Source organism: Bos grunniens, chromosome 7 (genome assembly GCF_055505025.1).
Source record: "Bos grunniens cultivar Pamir isolate PY7600 chromosome 7, Bosgru_T2T1.0, whole genome shotgun sequence".
NCBI classification, from domain to species: Eukaryota; Metazoa; Chordata; class Mammalia; order Artiodactyla; family Bovidae; genus Bos; species Bos grunniens.
Window position 1 is genome coordinate 1,844,638 of NC_141171.1, and position 23,528 is coordinate 1,868,165.

Consider the following 23,528-nt stretch of genomic DNA (forward strand, 5'->3'; position numbering starts at 1 on the left):
AGAATTGATGCTTTTGAACTGTGGTGTTGGAGAAGGAAGACCCTTGAGAGTCCCTTGGACTGCAAAGAGATCCAACCAGTCCATCCTAAAGGAAATCAGTCCTGAATATTCATTGGAAGGACTGATGCTGAAACGCCAGTACTTTGGCCACCTGATGTGAAGAACTGACTCACTGGAAAAGACCCTGATGCTGGGAAAGACTGAAGGCAGGAGGAGAAGGGGGTGACAGAGGATGAGATGGTTGGATGGCATCACCGACTCAATGGACATGAGTTTGAGTAAACTCCAGGAGTTGGTGATGGACAGGGAGGCCTGGCGTGCTGGAGTGCATGGGTTCGCAGAGTCAGACACGACTGAGTGACTGAACTGAACTGAACAAGATATTGAATATAGCTCCCTGTGCTATAAGGTATCAGAAAATCACTGTGTTTATCCAGTTTAAAGTGGTATATGTCTATTCATCACTCTCCCAGTTTATCCCTCCCCACTTTCCCATTTGGTAACCATAAGTTTGTTTTTCTGAGTCTGTTTCTGTTTTGTAAATAAGTTCCTTTGTAACATTTTTTTTTTAGATCCCACATATAAGTGATATCATATATTTGTCTTTCTCTAACTTATTTTACTTGGTATGATAATCTCTAGGTTTATCCATGTTGCTCCAAATCAATATTTCATTATTTTTTATGGCTGAGTAATATTCCATTGTATGTATGTACCACATCTTCTTTATCCATTCATTAACTGATGGACATTAAGTTTGCTTCCATGTCTTGGTTATTGTAAATAGTCTGCTATGAACACTGGGGGTGCACATGTCTTTTTGAATTAGAGCTTTCATCTTTTCTGGATATATGCCCAAGAGCGGGACTGCTGGATCATACGGCAACTCTACTTTTAGTTTTTAAAAGAATCTCCATACTGTTTTCCACAGTGGCTGCACCAATTTTTTATTTCCACCAAGTACAGGAGGGTTCCTTTTTCTCCACACCCTTCCTGCATTTATTTATAGACTTTCCATGTTGGCCATTCTGACTGGTTTGAAATGACACTTTATTGTAGTCTTGATTTGCATTTCTCTAATAATTAGCCATGATGGAGCATCTTTTCATCTGTCTTCTTTGAAGACATGTCTATTTAGGTCTTCTGCTCATTTTTTTTTAATGCAATAACGTCTCAACTTTTATTGGCCTCCTGCTCTGCAGGGTACACTGCTTCTATTCATTCAATGCCTCAAAACTTCAGGATCTGAGGCTTTAGACACCACTTTGCTTCCACGAGCCTGAGGGTGGTGGTCTTCTGGATGGCTTGCATAGAGTTGCTGCTGTCCAGAGCATCATCAAGACTGAAGTCTTCCCCATCTTCCAGCAGGTGGCAGGAGGTGTTGATCTCAGCCTCTAGCTTGACCTTGATGTTCAGCAGGGCCTCATATTCCTGGGTCTGGCATTACCCCTCTGCCTCAGTCTGGGCTAGCTCTGACTCCAGGTGCAGGAGGACCCCGATGGCCTGCTCCATCTGCATGGCATAGTGGGCCTCCACCTCCCTCAGGCTGTTTTCCAAGCTGGCCTTCAGATTTCTCATGGAGTCCAGGTTGATCTCCAGGGACTAGATGGTGATTCAGCTCTGAGAAAGTCATCTCAGGAGCTCCTACCTCAGATTGTGTAAAGTGACCACTGTGGTGCTCTCCTTGATCTGCTGGGACCAGTACTGGTCTGGCTCCTCTTGGTTCTCCTGAGCCAGCTCATTGTACAGGGCCCAGTGTCTGCCATGATCTTGTTGAAGTCCTGAGGTTTGAGGGCATCTAATTCTATGGTAACCCAAGTTCCTCCTCATGGTTCTTCTTCATGAAAAGCAGCTCCTGCTTGAGAGCCTCAATCTCAGTCTCCAGCTGCAGCCAGTGACACAGGTGTCATCAATAAGCTGAGAAGTCTGTGGATGTCACTTTCAACAGACTGGTGCATGGCCAGCTCTGTCTCATACTTGACTCTGAAGTCATCAGCAGCAAGATGAGATGGGGCATTGTCAATCTGTAGAATGATGCAGGCATTGGCCACAGAATTTGGAAAAATCTGAGCCCCTAGGTCCTCAATGGTCTTCAAGTAATGCCCCCCACCCCACTTCCCTGTCTCCTGAGAAACCTATATGCAGGTCTAGAAGCAACAGTTAGAACCAGACATGGAACAACTGATTGATTCCAAATCAGGAAAGGAGTGTGACAAGGCTGTATACTGTCACCCTGATTATTTAACTTATATGCTAGGCTGGATGAATCACAAGGTGGAGTCAAGACTGCTGGGAGAAATATCAATAACCTCAGATATGCAGATGATTCCACCCTACTGGCAGAAAGTAAAGAGGAACTAAAGAGCCTCTTGAAAGAAGAGAGTGAAAAAGCTGGCTTGAAAAAGATTAGAAAAACTAAGATCATGGCATCCAGTCCCATCACTTCATGGCAAATAGAGGGGAAAAAGTTGAAGACAGATTTTATTTTCTTGGGCTCCAAAACCACTGTGGATGGTGATGCAGCCATGAAGTTAAAAGATGCTTGCTTCTTGGAAGGAAAGCTATGGCAACCTAGACAGTGTATTAGAAAGTAGGGACATCACTTTGCTGACAAAGGTCTGTATAGTCAAAGCTATGGTTTTTCCAGCTGTCATATATGGATGTGAGAGTTGGACCATAAAGAAGGCTAAGCACCAAAGAACTGACACCTTTGAACTGTGGTGTTGGAGGAGACTCTTGAGTCCCTTGGACTGCAAAGAGATCAAACCAGACCACTCTAAAGGAAATCAGTCCTGAATATTCATTGGAAGGACTGATGCTGAAGCTGGAGCTCCAATACTTTGGCCACCTGATGCAAAGAGCAGACTCATTGGAACAGACCCTGATGCTGGGAAGAATCGAATGCAAAAGGAGATGGGGGCAGCAGAGGGTGAGATGGCTAGACAGACAGCATCACTGACTCAATGGACATGAATTTGACAAACTCCAGGAAATAATAGAGGACAGTGCTACAGTCTGTTGGGGTTGCAAAGAGTTGGACATGACTTATTAGCAACTGAACAACAACAACTCATATTTAAGTCTTTAAACCATTTTGAGTTTATTTTTGCGTATAGTGTGAGGGAGTGTTCTGACTTCACTGATTTACATGAGGCTGTCCAGCTTTGCCAACACCTGCTGAACAGACCATCTTTTCTCCATTGTATATTCTAGCCTCCTTTGTCAAAGATTAATTGACATAGGTGTGTGGGTTTATTTTTGGTCTCTCTATTCTGTCCATTGATCCAGGTCTGTTTTTGTGCCAATACCATACTGTTTTGACTACTATCACTTTGTAGTATTGTCTGAAGTCTGGGAGGGTTATGTCTCCAGCTTTGTTCTTTTCCCTCAGGATGGCTTTGGCATCCAGGGTCTTTCATGGTTGCATATAAATTTTAGGATTATTTGTTGTAGTTCTGTGAAAAATGTCATAGGTAATTTGATAGGGATCACATTAAGTCTATAGGTTGCTTTGGGTTGTATGGTCATTTTAACTGTATTACTTCTTCCAATCCAAGAACGTGGGATATCTTTACATTTCCTTGAATCATCTTCAAAGTCTTTCACCCCTTGGTTAGGTTTATCCCTCGGGTTTTTTTTTTTGGATGTGATGTTAAACAGCAATTTTTTTTCTTACTTTTTCTGATATATCATAGTTAGTCTTAAGAAATCCAACAGATTTCTTGACTGCCTTTTTGTGTGCTTATTTGCCCTCCATATGTCCTATTTGATGCAGGGTCTTTTCAAGCCTTTTGTCTGTGTTAGACTGGACTGTTCATTGAGTTTTGAGAGTTCTTTATATATTCTGGATATGAGTCCTTTGTCAGATATGGGATTTTTATTCTCTTAGCTGTGTCTTCCACTGAACAAAAGTTTTAAATTTTGAGGAAGTCCAATTTATCAAGTTTTTCTCTTATGAACAGAGCTTTTATGTCACATCTAAGAATTCTTTGTCTAACCCAAGGCCACAAAGATTTTTCTCTTATGTTTTCTTCTAAAAGTTTTTAGTTTTAAGTTTTACATGTAGATTCATGATTCATTTTAATTTTTATATAAAGGTATGGTCTAAATTGAGGTTCATTTTTTGGCTTATGGATACCCAATTGTTTCCAAAACCATGTATTGAAAAAAAACTATCCTTTCTCCATTGAAATGCCTTTGTACCTTTGTTAAAAAAAAAACAGTCACCTATATTTGTATGAGTCTATTTTTTTTTAACTGTATTCTGATCCCTTACTGACCTGCTATTTATTTATTTAACTTTTATTTTTTGGTCATGCTGTGCAGCACGCAGGATCTTAGTTCCCTGACCAGGGATCAAACCTCTGCCCCTTGCAACGGAAGTGCAGAGTCTTATCCACTGGACTGCCAGGGAAGTCCCTGACCTGATTTAAATGTGAGCTCAGTGGATAGTTCTGACTCCCTGAGATGTCAAAGTGATATAGTAGCCCAAAAGTTGCATAACTGAATACACGCTTAGGCAAAACTAGGGAATCCAGTCCCGTTTCCGGGCAAGACTGAAGACCTGAAGGAAAGTCATTCCAACTTGTCTATACTTTTGAGAGAGACTCTGAGTAAGTCTGCAGGCCCAGACAATGCCTAGTACCTTCTAGGGAATATCTGCCAGGAGGAAGTTTACCTTTCTTCCACTTGTTTCATGCTGGACATGACTTGATTGGCTTTTTCTTCAAAAGATGTAATGACTTCATTCTTCTGTTGTAAACTGCTCTCGGCATTCTGTAAGAGCAAGGAAAGAGGTCATTTTCTGCTTCTGTCTCACCCCCCTGCCTGTTCTGGATTACAAGAGGGTTCAACTGTTCTCTTTGTACTTTTTAAATAATACTTTCAAGAGTGTTTCATTAATTGCGGCTCTTCACTACAGCCCTGGAAGACAAACTAGGTCAACGCTCCCAGTGTCATCAACATAAAGAAAGGCAGAGGGGGAATTTCCTAGTAGTCCAGTGGTTAGGCCTTGGCGTTTTCACTGCTGTGGCCTGGGTTCAGTCCCTAATTAGGGAATTAAGATCCTGCAACCTCGCAGAGCGGTGAAAAAAAGGCAGAGAGGGAGGTAATGAAGCTCTGTGTTTGAACAGGCCAAGTCCCTTTTTGAAAAGGAACTTCAGAGTCAGATCTGACTCAACATTGCTGAGCCTTCTCATATGCCAGGCACCTCCACGAGTTTATGTGAGTCTTGCAGGGTTCTCATGGCGGGCATTGTGAGCCCCCACTTCAATGAGCCTGGTGGGCTGCTGTCTATGGGGTCGCACAGAGTTGGACATGACTGAAGCGACTTGGCAGCAACTTCTCTGAGCAAGAGACGGAGGCTCAGAAGGAGAAAGCAGCTGGGTAAAGGTTACAGCACAAATGCGGTGCAGCTGGGTTCGTACCCCCACCCATGTGACTTTCTCAACCCAAGCTTTCAACTGTGGCAGATGCTGAGTGACCAGGAGGCAGCAAAAAAACAAAACCAAACAAAACAACCAAACATGTTTCTGTGTGTCTACAAGAGACACTCTTAAATACAAGGCAACAGAAAGACTGAAGACAGAAAGAAGTACTGATACATTCCTAGGAATACATAGACTGTATTTTCTGGCTTTAACTTAATAAAACTAGATGTAAGCAACTAAAGAATAGCTGAACACCTCACATCTGGAAATGGAGTAGAATATTACTAAAGCACATTGAGCTAAAAAAATCAGAAGAGAAATTATGAAATACTTAGAGCTGAAAGACATTGAAAACACTGCAGTATTTCATTACTGAAGATGCATCCTAATTTTATATACCACTAAGAAAGGAAAAGACTGCTACTTGAAACATGTCATGACACTGACTATAAGACGTGTCTTAATTTCAGAGATGATAGATAAGAAAAATATGATTTTTATTGGGTTGGCCAATAAGGTACTTTGGTTTTTAGGTAAGAAATAAAAGACATATTTTTCATTTTCAACAAGAACTTTATTGAACAACATGCTATTTTGTTCCACTACCTCCTGCCATTTTCCAGGCAACTTCATATTCCATCTTCCCCAAACTTTTTATCTTTTTGAGCAAAGAAGTGTTGCAGGTGCCTTTTACATTCTTCCAAGTAACTGAATTTTTTTCCATGAAGAGAATTTTGTAAAGATTTAAATAAATGGAAATCTGAAGGTGCAGTGTCTGGTGAATACAGTACACGAATCAGAACTTCGCAGCCAGGGACTTCCCTGATGATCCAGGGGCTGAGAGCCCACTGCAGGGGGCCCAGGTTCGATCCCTGGTCAGGGAACTAGATCCCACACGCTGCAACTAAAGATCCTGCATGCCACAATTAAGACTTGGCACAGCCAAATGAATAAATAAAACCAAACAAAACCCTATCTTTTTTTTTTTTTTTAAAGAAGAACTTCCCAGCCAAGCTGTAACAGTTTTTGTCTGGTCATCAAAGAAACATGTGGTCTTGTGTTATCCTGATGGAAGACTATGTGTTTTCTGTTGACTAATTCTGGACAGTTTTCATCAACAGCTGCATTCAGTTGGTCTAATTGGGAGCAGTATTTATTAGAATTAATTGTTTGGTTTTTCTGGAAGGAGCTCATAATAGAGGACTCCCTTCTAATCCCACCATATATATAACATCACCTTCTTTGGATGAAGACCTGCCTTTGGCAAGGTTGGTGGTAGTTCATTTTGCTCACCCCATGATCTCTTCTATTCTATATTATTGTACAGTATCCACTTTTCGTTGCCCTTCACGATTTGTTTTTAAAAAGGAATGTTTTTATTACGTTTCAGAAGAGAACGACATGTGGAAATATGGTCAAGAAGGTTTATTTCGCTTATGTGGAACCCAAGCCATTAAAATGATTAACATAACCAAGGGGGTGCAAATAATTTTCAACACTTAATTTGGATATTTTGAGTATGTCAGCTATCTCTCATGTAATTTAACACTGATTATTGTCAATTGATGTCTTGATTTAACCTCTATTGACTTCAACAGGTCCATCTGACTGGGGAGCATCATCCAGCAAGAAATCTCCAACAGCAAACTTCACAAACCACTTCTGACACAGTTGACCAGCACTTTCTCCACACACTGCACACATACATTTTTTTGCATTTCAGTTGCATTTTTACCTTCCTTAAAATAATGCCAAAAATGCTTTTTCCCTTCCATCTTCAATATTAAAATAGCTTTACAAAAATTCACCAATTTTGTGAAGTTTTTTGAAAATGCAGGCTGCTATAACAACTGTCATGATACAATCTAACAAAACTGTTTTGAATGAAGTTAAAGACTAAATGTTGCAAGAGCTGTCTTACGGAAAAAACCAAACAAACCTTTTGGCCAACCCAATCAATGAAATACTTTTCTCAAAATGTGAGTGCCATAGCTAAAGCAGTGCAGTGAAGTGAAGTCGCTGAGTCATGTCCAACTCTTTGTGATCCCATGGACTGTAGCCCACCAGGCTCCTCTGTCTATGGGTACCAGGCAAGAATACTGGAGTGGGTTGCCATTTCCTTCTCCAGGGGATCTTCCCGATCCAGGGATCAAACCCAGGTCTCCCACACTACAGGCAGACTCTTTGCCATCTGAGCCATTGGGGAAGCCTAGCTAAAATAGTACTTGTGGGCAATTTTAAACTTTAAATAAAATATTTAATGAAATTTAAAAAAATAAAACAGATGAGCTAAGTATGCATTTCAGAAGCTGAAAATGAGCCACAGAGTAAACCCTAAGAAATAAGAAAGAATATAATAAAAGTGAAGGTAGAGATCAATGAAATAAGAAACAATAACTGTACACAATAAGGAATATTAGAAAACAAGCCAGTTCTTTGAAAAGAACAGACACAATTCTGGCAAGATTAGATAAGGAAGAAAGACAGAAAATGCAATAAGAAAACACTGAAAGAGATTTTAAAATTCTGCAAAAGAATATTATAAACAATTATGAGCTAGAACACTTGAAAACCTAAATAAAACAAGACACATTTTGGGAAAAAGTATAAAATATACCAAAATTGGTCTGAGAAGAAATGGAAAATACGAATAAACCACTAAGCATTCAATAAATTGAAATGGCAGTCATAGTCTCCTTAAGCCAAAAAGCCCAGCCCAGATGAATGGGATTCTCATAACATGGATGGGATTCTCAAAACTTTTGGAGAATAAATACTTGCTATCTTGTAAGAGTTATTTCTAAGAAAGAGAACAGGAAACCTTATTTTACAGTATCAGTCCAACCATGATTTTGAAGCCAAATAAGGTTAGTAATAGGAAAGAAAGTTAGAGGTCTGTCTCATGTATAAACATACACATTAGCTACATATTTAAATATATCACAATCAGGTAGGAATCCAGGAACGTTAATCTATAAATTGCCACATAAATAAGGGAGAAAAAGAACTGTTCTATCACAATAGATAAAATGCAAAAAAGCCTAAGACATTTAATATTTATTTATGAGAAAAATCTCTGAGCAAACAAGAAATAAAGAACAACTTCATGGACTTCTCTGGGGGTCCAGTGATTAAGAATCTGCCTGAAAATGCAGGAGACATGGGTTCCATCCCTGATCACGGAAAATCGCTCATGCCATGAGCAACTAAACCCGAGCACCACAACTGCTGAGCCTGTGCTCTAGAGCCCACGCACTGCAGCTACTGAAGCCCACAAGCCCCGTGCTCCACGACGAGAAGCCACTGCAGTGAGAAGCCTGTGTGGGGCAATCAGAGCAGCCTCTGCTCCATGCAGCGAGAGGGAGCCCATGCACAGAACGTAAATAAATAAATTTAAAAAAAAAAGAACTTCTTTAATTCAGTAAAGATTATACACCAACCATCTAGTAAGCATTATTCTTGATGGGGAAATCTTTTTTAAAAATAATTTTATTTATTTATTTTTGGCTGTGCTCAGTCTTTGTTGCTGTGTGGGTTTTCCTCTAGTTGCAGAGAACAGGGGCTACTCTCTAGCTGCGGAGCACAGGCTCTAGAGTGTGTGGACTTCAGTAGCTGTGGCTCCCAGGCTCTAGTGCACAGGCTTAATAGTTGTGGCACGCGGGCTTAGTTGCTCCAAGGCATGTGGGATATTTCCCAATCAGGGATGGAACGTGTGTTTCCTGCATTGGCAGGCGGATTCTTTACCACTGAGCCACCAGGGAAGGCCTGATGGAGAAAATTTTGCATGCATTACTTTTAAGATCAGAATCACAAGTCTGCTCACTATTTCCATTCCTGTTTAATGTAGTCATGGAGGCCAGTGCTAAAAGAAACAAAAAATAATGGGCACAAGACTTGAGAGTGAAGAGACTAAACTGTCTTTATTTGCCTACAATATGATTAATTACAACCAACAAGATCAACAGACAAACTATCAGAACCAGGTGGTGGGCAAGGTTGTCAAATGCAAGATCAACCTATAAAGCACAAAAGCACTTTTCTATATTAGTAAGACCTCACTAGAAGACGCGGCCAAAATAAGGAAACAACCACGCTACCATCAAGAACTAGACAGAATCGAGGGGCTCACCTGGAGAAAATGCAACTCTTATGGAATAAAAAGGACAAAATGAGAGCAAGCTTTGAATTCAATGTAATTCCCACTTAGGAAATTCAGCTGGAGCTTTAAAAAAGGAAGTTTATATCTTATTCTAAAATATTTATCAAGAATCAGACTACACTCAAAGTTACAGTAACCAAAGCAGCATGATGCTGGCACAAAACCAGACAGAGATCAATGGAACGGGAGAGAAAGCGCAGAAATAAACCCATGTGCTTATGGTCAATTAACTTACAGCAAAGGAGGCAAGAAAATGGAGAAAAGAACTGTCTCTTCAATAAGCGGTGCTGGGAAAGTGCATAGCTACATGTTAAAGAATGAAAATAGAACATTTTCTGACACTATATACAAAGAAAAACTCAAAATGGATTAAAGATCAAGGTATAACACTGGAAAACATAGGCAGAACACTGACATAAATTGCAGCAATAGTTTTTTGGATCCATCTCTTAGATAAATGGAAACAAAAGTGAAAATTAACAAATGTGACCTAATTAAACTTATACGCTTTTGCACAGCAAAGGAAACCATAAACAAAATGAAAAGACAACCTATGGAATGAGAGAAAATATTTGCTAATGATGTGATCAACAGAGGGATTTTGAAAATATACCAACAGCCAGCTTTACAGTTGTTGTTCAGTCCCTAAGTTGTGGCCGACTTTGTGACCCCATGGACTGCAGCATGCCAGGCTTCCCTGTCCTTCACTGTCTCCTGGAGTTTGCTCAGATTCATGTCCATTGAGTCAGTGATGCTATTTAACCATCTCTTTCTCTGTTGCCCCCTTCTCTTTTTGCCTTCAATCTTTCCCAGCATCAGGATCTTTTCCAATGAGTTGGCTCTCCACATCAGGTGGCCAAAGTACTGGAGCTTCAGCTTCAACATTTATGTTTCCTCTTTGTGGCTTGCCTGTTCATATTTTTTGTCCCTTTTCTTTTGGATTTCCTATCTTTCCCTTGTTGATGAGCAGTAATTCCATGTATAGTCTAACTATTAGTCTTTTACTGGTCTACAGATTGTAAGTATCTTCTCCTAGTCATCTACTATCCTTAAGTCCCTAGTTTTGACATAGTCTAACGTGTTGATTTTTCACATATGGTTTGCACTTTGGAGGTTTTGTTTTAGAAACATTCTCATGCTTAGGTGACAAAGATATTCAACACTAGTTTACTAAACCTTTCACATTTAGGTTTGTAATGTATCAAGAGTTAACTTTTGTATATGGCATTACCTAGGGATCCAGTCTTCTTCCAATGAATAGTCAGGGTTGATTTCCTTTAGGATTCACTGGTTTGATCTCCTAGCAGTCCAAGGGACTCTCAAGAGTCTTCTCTAGCATTGCAGTTTGAAAGCATCAATTCTTTGGCACTCAGTCTTCTTTATGGTCCAACTATCACATCTGTACATGACTACTGGAAAACCAGAGCTTTGACTATATGGACTTTTGTCGGCAAAGTGATGTCTTTGCTTTTTAATATGCTGTCTAGATTTGTCACAGTTTTCAAGAAGCAAGCATCTTTTTAATTTCATGGCTGCAGTCACGATCTATCTGTGGTGATTTTGGAGCCCAACAAAAAATCTGTCACTGTTTCCACTGTTTTCCCACTTATTTGTCATGAAGTGATGGGCCTGGATGCCATGATCTTTGTTTTTTGAATGCTGAGTTCTTTTAAAAAAAATTAACTTATTTATTTTAATTGGAGGCTAATTACAATATTGTGGTGGCTTTTGCCATACATCAACATGAATGAGCCACAGGAAAGGGGGCTCGGGATGGGGGCAACACATGTGCACCTGCGGCTGAATGTTGAGTTTTAAGCCAGCTTTTTCACTCTCCTCTTTCACTTTAATCAAGAGGCTCTTTAGTTCCTCTTCACTTTCTGCATTAGAGTGGTATCATCTGCATATCTGAGGCTGTTGATATTTCTCATGGAAATCTTGACTCCAGCTTGTGATTCATCCAGCCCAGCATTTTCCAAGATGTACTCTGCATAGAAGTTAAATAAACAGAGTGACAATACCCAGCCTTGTTGTACTCCTTTCCCAATTTGGAACCAGTTATTCCACGTCAGGTTCTAACTGTGGCTTCTTGACCTGCATACAGATTTCTCAGGAGGCTTGTAAAGTATTCTATTCCCAGCTCTTTAAGAATTTCCCAGTCTGTTGTGATCTACAAAGTCAAAGTCTTTGGCGTAGTCAATAAAGCAGAATTAGATGTTTTTCTGGAATTTCCTTGCTTTCTCTGTGATCCAATGAATGTTGGCAATTTGATCTTTGGTTCCTCTGTCTTTTCTAAACCTGGCTTGTACATATAGAAGTTCTCGATTCACGTACTGCTGAAGCCTAGCTTCATGGATTTTGAGCATAACCTTACTAGCTTGCAAAACGAGCACAACTGACTGGTAGTTTGAACATTCTTTGGCATTGCCCTTCTCTGAGATTGGAATGAAAACTGACCTTTTCCAGTCTTGTGGCCAATGTTGACATATTGAGTACAACACTTTAATAGCATCATCTTTTAGGATTTTAAATAGCTCAGCTGGAATTCCACCACCTCCACTAGCTTTGTTTGTAGTGCTAAGGCCCACTTGACTTCATATTCCAGGATGTCTGGCTTTAGGTTAGTGACCATACCATCATGGTTATCATGGTCATGAAGATCTTTTTTTGTATAGTTCTTCTGTGTATTCTTGCCACCTCTTCTTAACCTCTTTTGGCTCTGTTAGGTCCTTACTGTTTCTGTCCTTTATCGTGCCTATCCTTGCATGAAATATTCCCTTGATATTTCCAATTTTCTTGAAGAGTTCTTTAATCTTTCCCATTCTGTTGTTTTCCTCTACTTTGCATTGTTTACTGAAGAAAGCCTTCTTATCTCTTCTTGATTCATAAAAAACTTACATAGCTTAATATCAAAAAACCAAACAACCCAATCAAAAAGTGGGCAGAAGACCTAATTAGACATTTCTCTGAAAGACATACAGATGGCCAACAGGCACATGAAAAAATGCTCAACATGCCTAATTACAGAGAAACGCAAATAAAAACTACAGTGAAGTATTACCTCACACCAGTCAAAATGGTCATCATCAAAAAGTCTACAAATAATAAACGCTGGAGAGGGTGTGGAGAAAAGGGAACCACCTGCACTGTTGCTGGGAATGTAAATTAGTACAGACGCTGGAAAACAATATGGAGATTCCTTAAAAAACTAAAAACAGAGTTAACATCAGTTCATTTCAGTTCAGTCGCTCAGTCGTGTCCGACTCTTTGCGACCCCATGAATCTCAGCACGCCAGGCCTCCCTGTCCATCACCAACTCCCGGAGTTCACTCAGACTCACATCCATTGAGTCAGTGATGCCATCCAGCCATCTCATCCTCTGTCGTCCCCTTTTCCTCCTGCCCACAATCCCTCCCATCATCAGAGTCTTTTCCAATGAGTCAACATGATGCTGGGAGGGATTGGGGGCAGGAGGAAAAGGGGACGACAGAGGATGAGATGGCTGGATGGCATCACCGACTCGATGAACGTGAGTTTGAGTGAAGTGGATAGCCTATCCCTTCTCCAGGGGATCTTCCAGACCCAGGAATAGAACCAGGGTCTCCTGCATTGCAGGAGGATTCTTTACCAACTAAGCTATCAGGGAAGCCCCCAAAGTGCTAACCATATGTGAAAAATCAACACATTAGACTACATCAAAACTAGGGACTTAAGGATAGTAGATGACTAGGAGAAGATACTTACAATCTGTAGACCAGTAAAGGACTAATATTTACACTATACATTACTACTCGTCAACAAGGAAAACAGAAAACCCAAAAGAAATAAAGGACAAAAAATATGAACAGGTAAGCCACAGAGAGGAAACATAAATGGCTAACTGCCATGTGAAAGGATGCTCAAGCTCACTAGACTGAGAAATGAATATTAAAACAATTGTACGCTCACTCACAATACAGGTAACCGCATGACACAGCTGGAGGGAGTGTATGCTGGTGCAGCCCTTCTGGAAAGCTGTGTGGCTGGACTTGTGCAAACCAAGAACACAAAGGAAGAAAGAAGCGTCTGGCTGGGAGGACACTACGATTGTGTCTGCCAGAGAGATTCTCCCAGGTTGCAAAGGGAGATGGGTACACTGCTTGCCAGGGTGTGGCTTGTGCTAGCACAGTGAAGGAAAATCGTTTGTCCATCACTGGGCAGGAAAGTGCAGTGGGTACACACACTGGGAAGCTAAACCGTGTTAAGAAGCCAACAGCAGACAAGTATGCAGATGAATGTCACGCCGAGGCAGAAAAAGGAACAAGAGAGCCACAGCAAAATACCACTGATGGAAACTAAAATTTGTATCTCAAAACGATACACGTTTTAGAGTGATAAATACAAATGAAAAGATTAACGCTTTCGAATGTTGAGCTACAGGAAAGAGGATGGGAGTGGGGTGGGGGGTAAAAGGAAATAAGAAAACAGGAGGGACGTTTCTTTACAGTGCTCCAACCAGGGATACAAGTGTTGACTCAGCCTTCGGCATCTGAAGCCCAGAGGGAGAAAGAGGGTGAAGCCAGAATTCCAGCAGCACTAGAGGGACGTGGGGGTGGTCCTTCCCTGGGGAATCCAGCTATGCTGTGCTGACTCTGCAGACCGGGGTCTGGCGATGCCAAAGCAGGTATCATGAGCCTTGCGAGTTATGGCCAACATTAAGTCAAACTGTCACTTGCCCAAACTTGGAAGACGGAATCCATGCCCACTGTGTCGGGGCTTTGTGTGATGTGGACACAAAGCCAATTCCCACCTGGACTTTGTGAAACATCTGTAAGTTAATGGCTTTGACTTCCTCCAGCTGCTGGCGCAGGGCGACTAGAGTGTCCTGCTTTTCATGGGTGTCCTTTTCTAGTAGCTTCATTGCAATTTCCATTTCAGTTTTCATTCCAATTTGTAACTCCAGTTCTTTTTCTAGTTCCTTAAAGGATATGAATAAGGAGAATATTAATAGTAGTAATATTAATAATAGTATTATTAATACTATTAGTATTAGTAGTAATAGTATTAATATTAATAGTAGATCAGAGAAATGAACTTAACTGATACTGTATTTTGGGCAGTGCTGAAAATACAAAGGTCTGAATAGGTTAGGGAGATGCAGACAAGTCTGTCTGGAGCACAACTAGATTTAATTTTACCCCTTTTCTCATTTTACAGTGAACACTGGCTCAGCATCAAGTCAACAGAAAGTAGGTAGGTGGCAATGAGGAACACTCCAGGAATTTTTTTTTAACACGTTAAAAGCCTTATTCCCATAAAACTAATTCATTTTAAAGAAGGCTGAAGCATGTGTCTGCAAAGTGCTGATAGAAGTTAGCTTACAGGGAATGAAGTGGGAAATCTTTCTGACGACTCTCAGGCCCACACACTCACCAGACGGGCTTTCCTCTCCTCCTTCAGCTGCTTCCACACATCATTGTACATTTCATCCAGACCTTGCCGAGTCTGCTTGTAAGTCTCCAGTTCAATTTTTGTATCTTGTTTTGTTATCTGTGATCAAACAAGAGCACCAGAGGAATGGTTTGCTTACAGAAACAAGCTAACTACTGGGCTGGACAAGTACAAAGTATTTTAACGCATTATTGACTGGGGAATTATTGCAGAAACTAATGCCCGTGACTGGCGATTTGTTATGTAAGTGAATAATGAAACACTCTGGTCAATCACGTTCAGGTAACAAAAGATATATTAATACATCTCTGGTCAAAAAGTTGCTAAAATATACCACACATATGTTTTAAAAAGTAGCATAATTTCTAATTTCTATTAAATAATAGAGAAAAGTTAAAATTTTAAAGATATTTTAATGTGTTTGAACTTGAAGGATGAAAGCAAACTAACAGATTTTTGAAAAGGTGGGCTCAGAAACAGTTTAATTTTCCTTAAAACAGAAAAGTTGTTCTGAGTGGGAAAGGTCCCCATTCAATATTTATCTAGCATAACTGTTGGCACTGGGTAAATTTAGAGATGAATCAGATACGGTCTCTACCCTCAAGTCACTGGGTGAGACGGCTGCAAGTCAGCAGTTCTACAAACCAGCAAATGGCTTCTATAATGGAGGGAGACGCGACGAGTGATGAGAACACAGGAGGAGAAGGGCCCAGGCCCACCGCTGGGCACCGGGGCAGCCCCACAGGGGCCTGGGCGCACAAGAGAAGCTGAGGAGGGAACAGTAACTTTCATTTACAAAGGCCTAGAGGCACTTGGGAAACCGCAAGTGGTCCAGGTGGCCTGAGAGTGACATGAGGGTACCAAGGCATCTTTGAAACAGAGCATCTTTGCACGTTTCAAGCTTGAGGTCTGTGATGGACAGGTCTGAGTGCCCGCAGGGCCCATTTCTCACCTCTACGCTTTTTTCACTTTTCTCACGAATTAATTCATTTTGTTCTCTTAATTGTTGCTGTTCTTCTTGGAGTGAACAAATTCGGTCTGTTGCAGCTGAAAGCTTATTAAGAAAGATTTTTATATTTTTTTAACATCAAAATGAATCTTACTGCTCAAATCAGAAGCTAACATTTAGCATCCTCGAAATTGACAATGCATTTTCACATATGTGAAATTTTGTATTTTATCCTTGTTTTGAATTAGGTAATACAGTCACAAAATTCCAAAGATAAAAATACATAGACAGTAAAATCTCTCTCCCACCCTTGCCCCTAGTGATCTCTGCCCTCCCCAGATACTCTTTCACAAAAATGACAATATACCATCTAATTCACATGGGCAAAGATTTATGGACACAAAATATTAGAAACAGCCTGAATGTCCAATACTAGAAATGGTTTAACAAATCACAGTGAGAGCAAAAAAAGAAACAAGTAGTTATTAAAATATTTATAAAAACTTTTAATGACTTGAGAACATATTTATGATACAATACAATAAAGCAGGTTATAGAGTATGTTCTCATGACTAGTTTAAAACAACCACCACCACAAGGACTTCCCTGGTGGGGGTAAAAACTTGGTGGTCCCAGTGAAGGGGACATGGTTTTGATCCCTCGCTGGGGAACTAAGACCCCACATGCCACACGGCACAGCCTAAAACAAAACTAAACAAAAACCCCACAACTTAAAAGTGCTTAAGAAGAAAATCAAAAGCAAACAAACAAACAAAACTTTTAGGACAAGATGGGGACACTTTAATCCAAGTGTTAAAAAGAGCTGTCATTTAGCCAAGGGATTATGGGTTTCCTGTCTACCCCTCCCCCCCACCCCCTTTTTAGTTTTTCTAGCCAATGAGCAAAAGTATATCTTATCACTAGAGAGATAATTAAAGAATGTGGGAGTAGAATCACAACCAAACCACTAAAGATGTGCCTGAGGAAAACATCTTCCTTGCCTTGAATGAGTTAACATAGTTTAGGGAAAAGTATATAGGAGCAGGTGCCTTCGTGGAGCTGCTGAAGAGAGGCCAGCAGGAAAGACAAGGAGTGAATGCTCCAACCAGCTTGTCCTTATCCAGACTCTGAACCAGCCTCGAGAGAGAAGGTGAGGCTGGGTAAGGAGAAAGAAGCAAGACGTGTGTCCCAATGTGTGGTTATGCTCCTAGCATCATTCACAAACAGGAGGCCCTGGAGCCTTCTCTTGGTCAATGCATCTAGCTCCACTCAGACTCAGAAGCCAGGACTGAGGTTTCTAAACTAACTTCTCTGCCCAAGCTAAAAACTGTAAGGCTTGAAAGGAGGTGCTAGTTGCTACAAGGGAAGAAGCAGGAAAAAACCGTATCGTAATTCCAGTCCTACTCTCTGAGGATAGAGAGAGCACACCCCGACTGAGAGGTGTACTTTTCTCTAAAGCACATTTTCTATTACAACTGTTTGCTTTTGAAGAAAAAATAACCCAGTTGTTCAGTTTCAAAAGCTAAATTAGACCTTCATTCAAAGTGTGCCAACTCCCCTCAGAGTGGGAGAAAATATTCGCAAACAAAGTAACTTATAAGAGATTAATCTCCAAAATATACGAACAACTCGTGCAGCTCAGTATTTAAAAAAAGAAAAATCCAATCAACAAATTGGTAGAAGATGTAAACAGACATTTCTCCAAAGACATGCAGATGGCCAAAAACCACACGAAAAGATGCTTAACATCACTAATTACTAGAGAAATGCAAACCAAAACTACAGGTCAGAATGGCCATCATAAGAGCCTACAAACTGCAAATACCAGGGAGGGTGTGGATAAAGGAAGCCCTCTTACACTGTTGGTGGGAACGTAAACTGGTGCAGCCACTGTGGAGAACAGTGTGGGGGTTCCTTAAAAAACCCTTCCTAGAGCTACCGTGACCCAGCAGTGCCACGCCTGGGCATGCAGCAGAGAAAGCAAGAGTGTGAGATTCACAGACCCAGTGTTCACTGCAGCGCTACTGACAACAGCCCGGACACAGAGGCAGCCTAAATGTGCATCAGCAGAGGAGGGGATAAAGAAGATGTGGTACATATACACAATGGAATAAAAAAGAATGAAATGATGTCAGTTTGCAGAAACATGGACGGACCTAGAGACTGTCATACAAGTGAAGTAAGTCAGATAGAGAAAGACAAACATCACATGATATTGTTTATATGTAGAAACTAAAAAATGGGTACAAATGAACTTATATACAAAATGGAAAAAGAGTTCCAGATGAAAACAAACCCATGGTTCCCAGGGGTAAAAGGGGGAGGAAAGGGATAAACTGGAAGACTGAGACTAACATAAGCACACTGCTATATAAAATAGTTAACTAAAAAAAAATAAAAAAAAAAGAAAAAAAAGAAAATAGTTAACTAATAAGGACCTACTGTAGAGCACAGGGAACTCTACTCAATACTATGCAATGGTCTATACGGGAAAAGAATCTAAAGCGTGGATGTATGTATTTATATAACTAATTCACTTCGCTGTATACCTGAAACTAACATAACATTATAAACCAACTATACTTCAATAAAAATGATTTAAAAAACCCTAAAACAACAACAACAACAAAAAACAAAGCATGCCGCCTCATCTGGGAGAACAAAGAGTGAATCTGCTTGTTCTAAAAGCAACTAAGGTCTCTTTGAGCGCCTCTACATGCCAAGTATCAGGCAAGGCACGTTTATATGGTATTAACCTAATTTAATCTATACAACACTATTGTAAGGTATGACTTATCACCCAACTTGGAGATGAGGAAAGAGAGACCCAAAGGCCCACTCCATCCCCAGAGGAATTTGAGTGCTTCAGTTCTAAATGCGATGAAGTCTCTCCTGTGATGCTCATCTTTGAATTTCTGCCTCCTCTCACATATCTGAGCTCCTCTCCTGAAAGCTGTTCCGGTCATGGCCCTGAGAAGACTATAGGAAGTCTGCAGTGAGCCTTCCAATGGAGTCCTTACTAACAGGCGTGCTCTGCGACTCCTCCCGGCCGTGACCTGCCCCAAGCCACGGGCGGCTGTCCTCCAGCCGCTCTCGCGGCCTCTCCTTCCCAGTGAGAGCTGGGGGGGCTGGGCAGCCAGGGACCGCTACCTGTGGGCACGCACCCCGCTCCTGCTAGTAGGAGACGAGCTGTGTCCACCAAGCGGACGGCCGGGTGCGGGCAGCAAGCCTCTTCCTCGGCCTCAGCCCTCCTTCTTCCTGGCCTTTCATTCTCTCTCTTCCTAGTGAGAAAGCAGAGAAAGACCACACTGTGGGGAGACTGGCTCCATGCGCCAGCAAGGCCAAAACACCAAAGGGGCGGGTAAGGGTACTTCCACCCCGTGGCAGAGCCTGCGCCTTCCGACAGCAGGGAGACACAAACATCACAGGACGGGTGGTAAAAGAGGAAGAGAACAGCATGTTCACAAGAGGACCTGCACTTGTCTCCTCTGAGCCACTGTGGCGCGATGAAACCGAAGTCCCCGAGAGCTGGCTCGCGATCAGCTGCACTGGCTCACGGGAGCCCTGGCCAGTGCAGAACACAGACATTCTGAGGATGTGAAATTCTGAGAGTGCCTGTCCTGTCTGCAGCTCCACCCAAGGTTAGCACTTCCCATTCCTGCCAGTGAGCAGCTCTGGTCAGATATACCAACCATACCATTTCTCTTAGCCTGGGGTCATTCTGGCTTAAGCATTTCAGGAAGTTACAAACCTCTTCTTGAAGCTTTGAATTAGTCTTCTCCAAGCCATCTATCTTGGTTTGAAGATCCCCAACTGTGCAGCTGTAAAACAGAAAATATTAAGTAAATGTGAACCTATGAAGACTGTCTTCCCAATTTGTAAACAATGAGAATAGAGAGTTTCAGATTTCCTGTATGAAATGGAGTCAAAGGGTTTCCAATTAACTCATAGATGAGGATTTTAAATATATATGTATATTAATTGAAAAGTTTTCAATGTTTTCTTCCCCAAATATGCTACCCATTTGTTTTTTAGCCAACTGGAAAGAAAACAAGAGTTTCTCCCAACACAATAGATGGGAGCCAAAATGCCCTGGCAGTCATACATCTAAAGTAACATTCATAACAAGATATTGGTACTTTTGGGCACTAGGATCAAAGTTGATTTTTAAATCTTTTTTATACTTTGTCCCATTTTTCACATACTCTTTAAGTAACATGCTCTACCTTCATACTGAAAAATACACAAAAAGCTAGTGTAGACTTCATAAACAACAACAATAGCTACAACAATAATAGTAGTAATTTTCTTTTTGGACAATGTACCAGGCTCTCTTTTGGTCTAAGCATTTTAAATGCATCAACTTATGTAATCCTCCCCACAATTCTGTGAGGCAAATTTTATTGTTAATCTGTATTACAGATGAGGAAACTGTAACTTTACATTGAAAAACTCACTAAGTTCATACCCCTATGAACCCAGGAAGTCTGGATCTAGAATCTGCACTTTTAGGCAACAGATCCTGTTGGGGGCCAGAGTGAGGTACTCCGCCCGTGACAAAGGTCATGAGGAAGGAGGCTCGACATACGCAAAGGCGGGATCGAGCCTCAGGAGTCCCCCTGGAAATCCTCGAGCGTCTACCCCCATAACCAGAGCCTGCCTACTTTACTACTTTGTGCTCTTACCTACACCTCTGACTTTACGGGGGGCTGTCCCCCACCACCTCTTTCGGAGAAGGAGTTAACCTAGAGCTCCAGTTAATAATAATTCCTGGGCGTGATAAGAGTGTTTTAACCTACAAACTCCTCTGAAGGTTCTCTAGCCTGCCTGACAGGCTCGTCCAGCCACATGTGATTGCTCACAGCCTCCCAACCGTGAGAGGCACAAGATGCTTTAAACCCTCTAAAAACAGGTTCTTTAGAGAAGTAGAAAACTATTAGTATAAGTATAATGGGCTGATTAGAAATTGTGTTGGTGAAGGGTTTTTCATTTGTTGAGCCAATGTTTGTTGCTAAGTCTCCACATCCCCTGCCCTTACACACATTAATGAATATATAGAATTAACCTTTGATATTAATCACGTTAGACCTTAGGCTAAGTAAATTCTTTCCTTAACTAAAACCCACTACACCCTCACCCTGTAGGAATGTAACTTTATTTGGGTGGCGTCTGTTTTGAGAATAATCAGCCCTGGAGAAATAAGTGTCCTGATTGACTGACCGCTGTCACAAGGAGAGGGTCGTAAATTGTCAGCAGGCCGCCCTGGCCAGAAGATGATGTAACACCCCCAAGACCTCTGTATACATTTGTGTGAAGCACCTGACTTTAATAAAAGTCAGGACTGCTGTCCCCACGTGACTTTTGTATAACATCTCAGTGTATAAAAACAGACTCTGGAAAATAAAGAATTGGGATCAGTTTCTCGAAATACTGGTCTCCCCATGTCACTCTCTCTCTCACTCTGGTTGAGTCTCCATCTGGAGCGCGGAACCCACCATGCTTACTAATTATGCCTGGGCTTCTAAGATCCGACCGGGGAGGCCTCAGTGTCTCCTCTCCTTCGGGAGAACGGAAGGACGCCTGCGGCCTATGTAAGTGGTGCAAACTTCTTGTCTTCAAGTTTTATTGGTCTCCCGCGTAAACCAAGCTACTCAGCCTCTTTTCTCCACTGAATTTTCCTACTGAGCTATCCTTATTCTATTACTCTTTATATCTTTAATTAATATCTAATTGAAGCTATTGTATCCTGATCCTCGCCTACGCCGTCTCTCCTTCGAATACCCTGGATCAGCCGGGGCTAGTCCCCGGCAAGATCCTACTACCAAAAACTGATGTTTTTTGCGATTGAGGGGGTGGGTACCAAGAGCCAAATCTTTCAAGGCTAGAGAACCAAGGTTCAGGAATTGGGTGGGAGAAAGATAAAAATACAAATTGACACAAAATGAAAACGGCAACAAAACAAAAGATATGGAAGGAATTACAAGTTTAAAGAGTATGGCATTTTCAATTCTGTACTGACTATATAACTCACAAAGTACTAATAAATTGCTATTTTTTTCTTAGGAAACATAAATTTCCAAACATAAATCTTAGAACAAATCTTAAAAAACATAAATTGCCAAAAAAGATATATCCTCAAGAGGAGACTATCCTCACTGGAGAAGGGAATGGCAAACCACTTCAGTATTCTTCCCTTGAGAACCCCATGAACAGTATGAAAAGGCAAAATGATAGGATACTGAAAGAGGAACTCCCCAGGTCAGTAGGTGCCCAGTATACTACTGGAGATCAGTGGAGAAATAACTCCAGAAAGAATGAAGGGATGGAGCCAAAGCAAAAACAATACCCAGCTGTGGATGTGACTGGTGATAGAAGCAAGGTCTGATGCTGTAAAGAGCAATATTGCATAGGAACCTGGAATGTCAGGTCCATGAATCAAAGCAAATTGGAAGTGGTCAAACAGGAGATGGCAAGAGTGAAAGTCGACATTCTAGGAATCAGCGAACTAAAATGGACTGGAATGGGTGAATTTAACTCAGATGACCATTATATTTACTACTGTGGGCAGGAATACCTCAGAAGAAATGGAGTAGCCATCATGGTCAACAAAAGAGTCTGAAATGCAGTATTCGGATGCAATCTCAAAAACGACAGAATGATCTCTGTTCATTTCCAAGGCAAACCATTCAATATCACGGTAATCCAAGTATATGTCCCGACCAGTAACGCTGAAGAAGCTGAACGGTTCTATGATGACCTACAAGACCTAGAACTAACACCCAAAAAAGATGTCCTTTTCATTACAGGGGACTGGCATGCAAAAGTAGGAAGTCAAGAAACACCTGGAGTAACAGGCAAATTTGGCCTTGGAGTACAGAATGAAGCAGGGCAAAGGCTAATAGAGTTCTGCCAAGAAAACGCACTGGTCATAGCAAACACCCTCTTCCAACAACACAAGAGAAGACTCTACACATGGACATCATCAGATGGTCGAAACCAAAATCAGATTGATTATATTCTTTGCAGCCAAAGATGGAGAAGCTCTACACAGTCAGCAAAAACAAGACCGGGAGCTGACTGTGGCTCAGACATGCACTCCTTATTGCCAAATTCAGACTGAAAGTGAAGAAAGTGGAGAAAACCACTAGACCATTCAGGTATGACCTAAATCAAATCCCTTATGACTATACAGTGGAAGTGAGAAATAGATTTAAGGGACTAGATCTGATAGAGTGCCTGATGAACTATGGACGGAGGTTCGTAACACTGTACAGGAGACAGGAATCAAGACCATCCCCATGGAAAAGAAACGCAAAAAAGCAAAATGGCTGTCTGAAGAGGCCTTACAAATAGCTGTGAAAAGAAGGGAAGCGAAAAGCAAAGGAGAAAAGGAAAGATATACACATCTAAATGCAGAGTTCCAAAGAATAGCAAGGAGAGATAAGAAAGCCTTCCTCAGTGATCAATGTAAAGAAATAGAGGAAAACAATAGCATGGGAAAGACTAGAGATCTCTTCAGAAAATTAGAGATACCAAGGGAACATTTCATGCAAAGATGGGC

At 41.2% G+C, this 23,528-nt stretch overlaps 1 protein-coding gene across 14 annotated transcripts in view; it reads right to left on the reverse strand.

Annotated features, from left to right (window-relative positions):
- The window catches only part of RUFY1 (RUN and FYVE domain containing 1), a 65,690-nt gene that overhangs the window by 9,460 nt on the left and 32,702 nt on the right, over nt 1-23,528 (reverse strand). For 12 of the 14 annotated variants that reach the window (XM_086407897.1, XM_086407896.1, XM_086407887.1 and 9 more), the window contains 5 exons: nt 19,719-19,788; nt 15,971-16,072; nt 15,001-15,117; nt 14,378-14,545; nt 4,679-4,776 (listed from right to left, as the gene is read on the reverse strand). In XM_086407897.1, coding sequence (XP_086264023.1) covers nt 4,679-4,776; nt 14,378-14,545; nt 15,001-15,117; nt 15,971-16,072; nt 19,719-19,788 — 555 coding nt within the window. Of the gene's footprint in view, nt 1-1,150; nt 2,025-4,678; nt 4,777-14,377; nt 14,546-15,000; nt 15,118-15,970; nt 16,073-19,718; nt 19,789-23,528 lie in introns of those variants that run through there. The other 2 variants (XM_086407894.1, XM_086407899.1) reach the window with 1 other exon arrangement.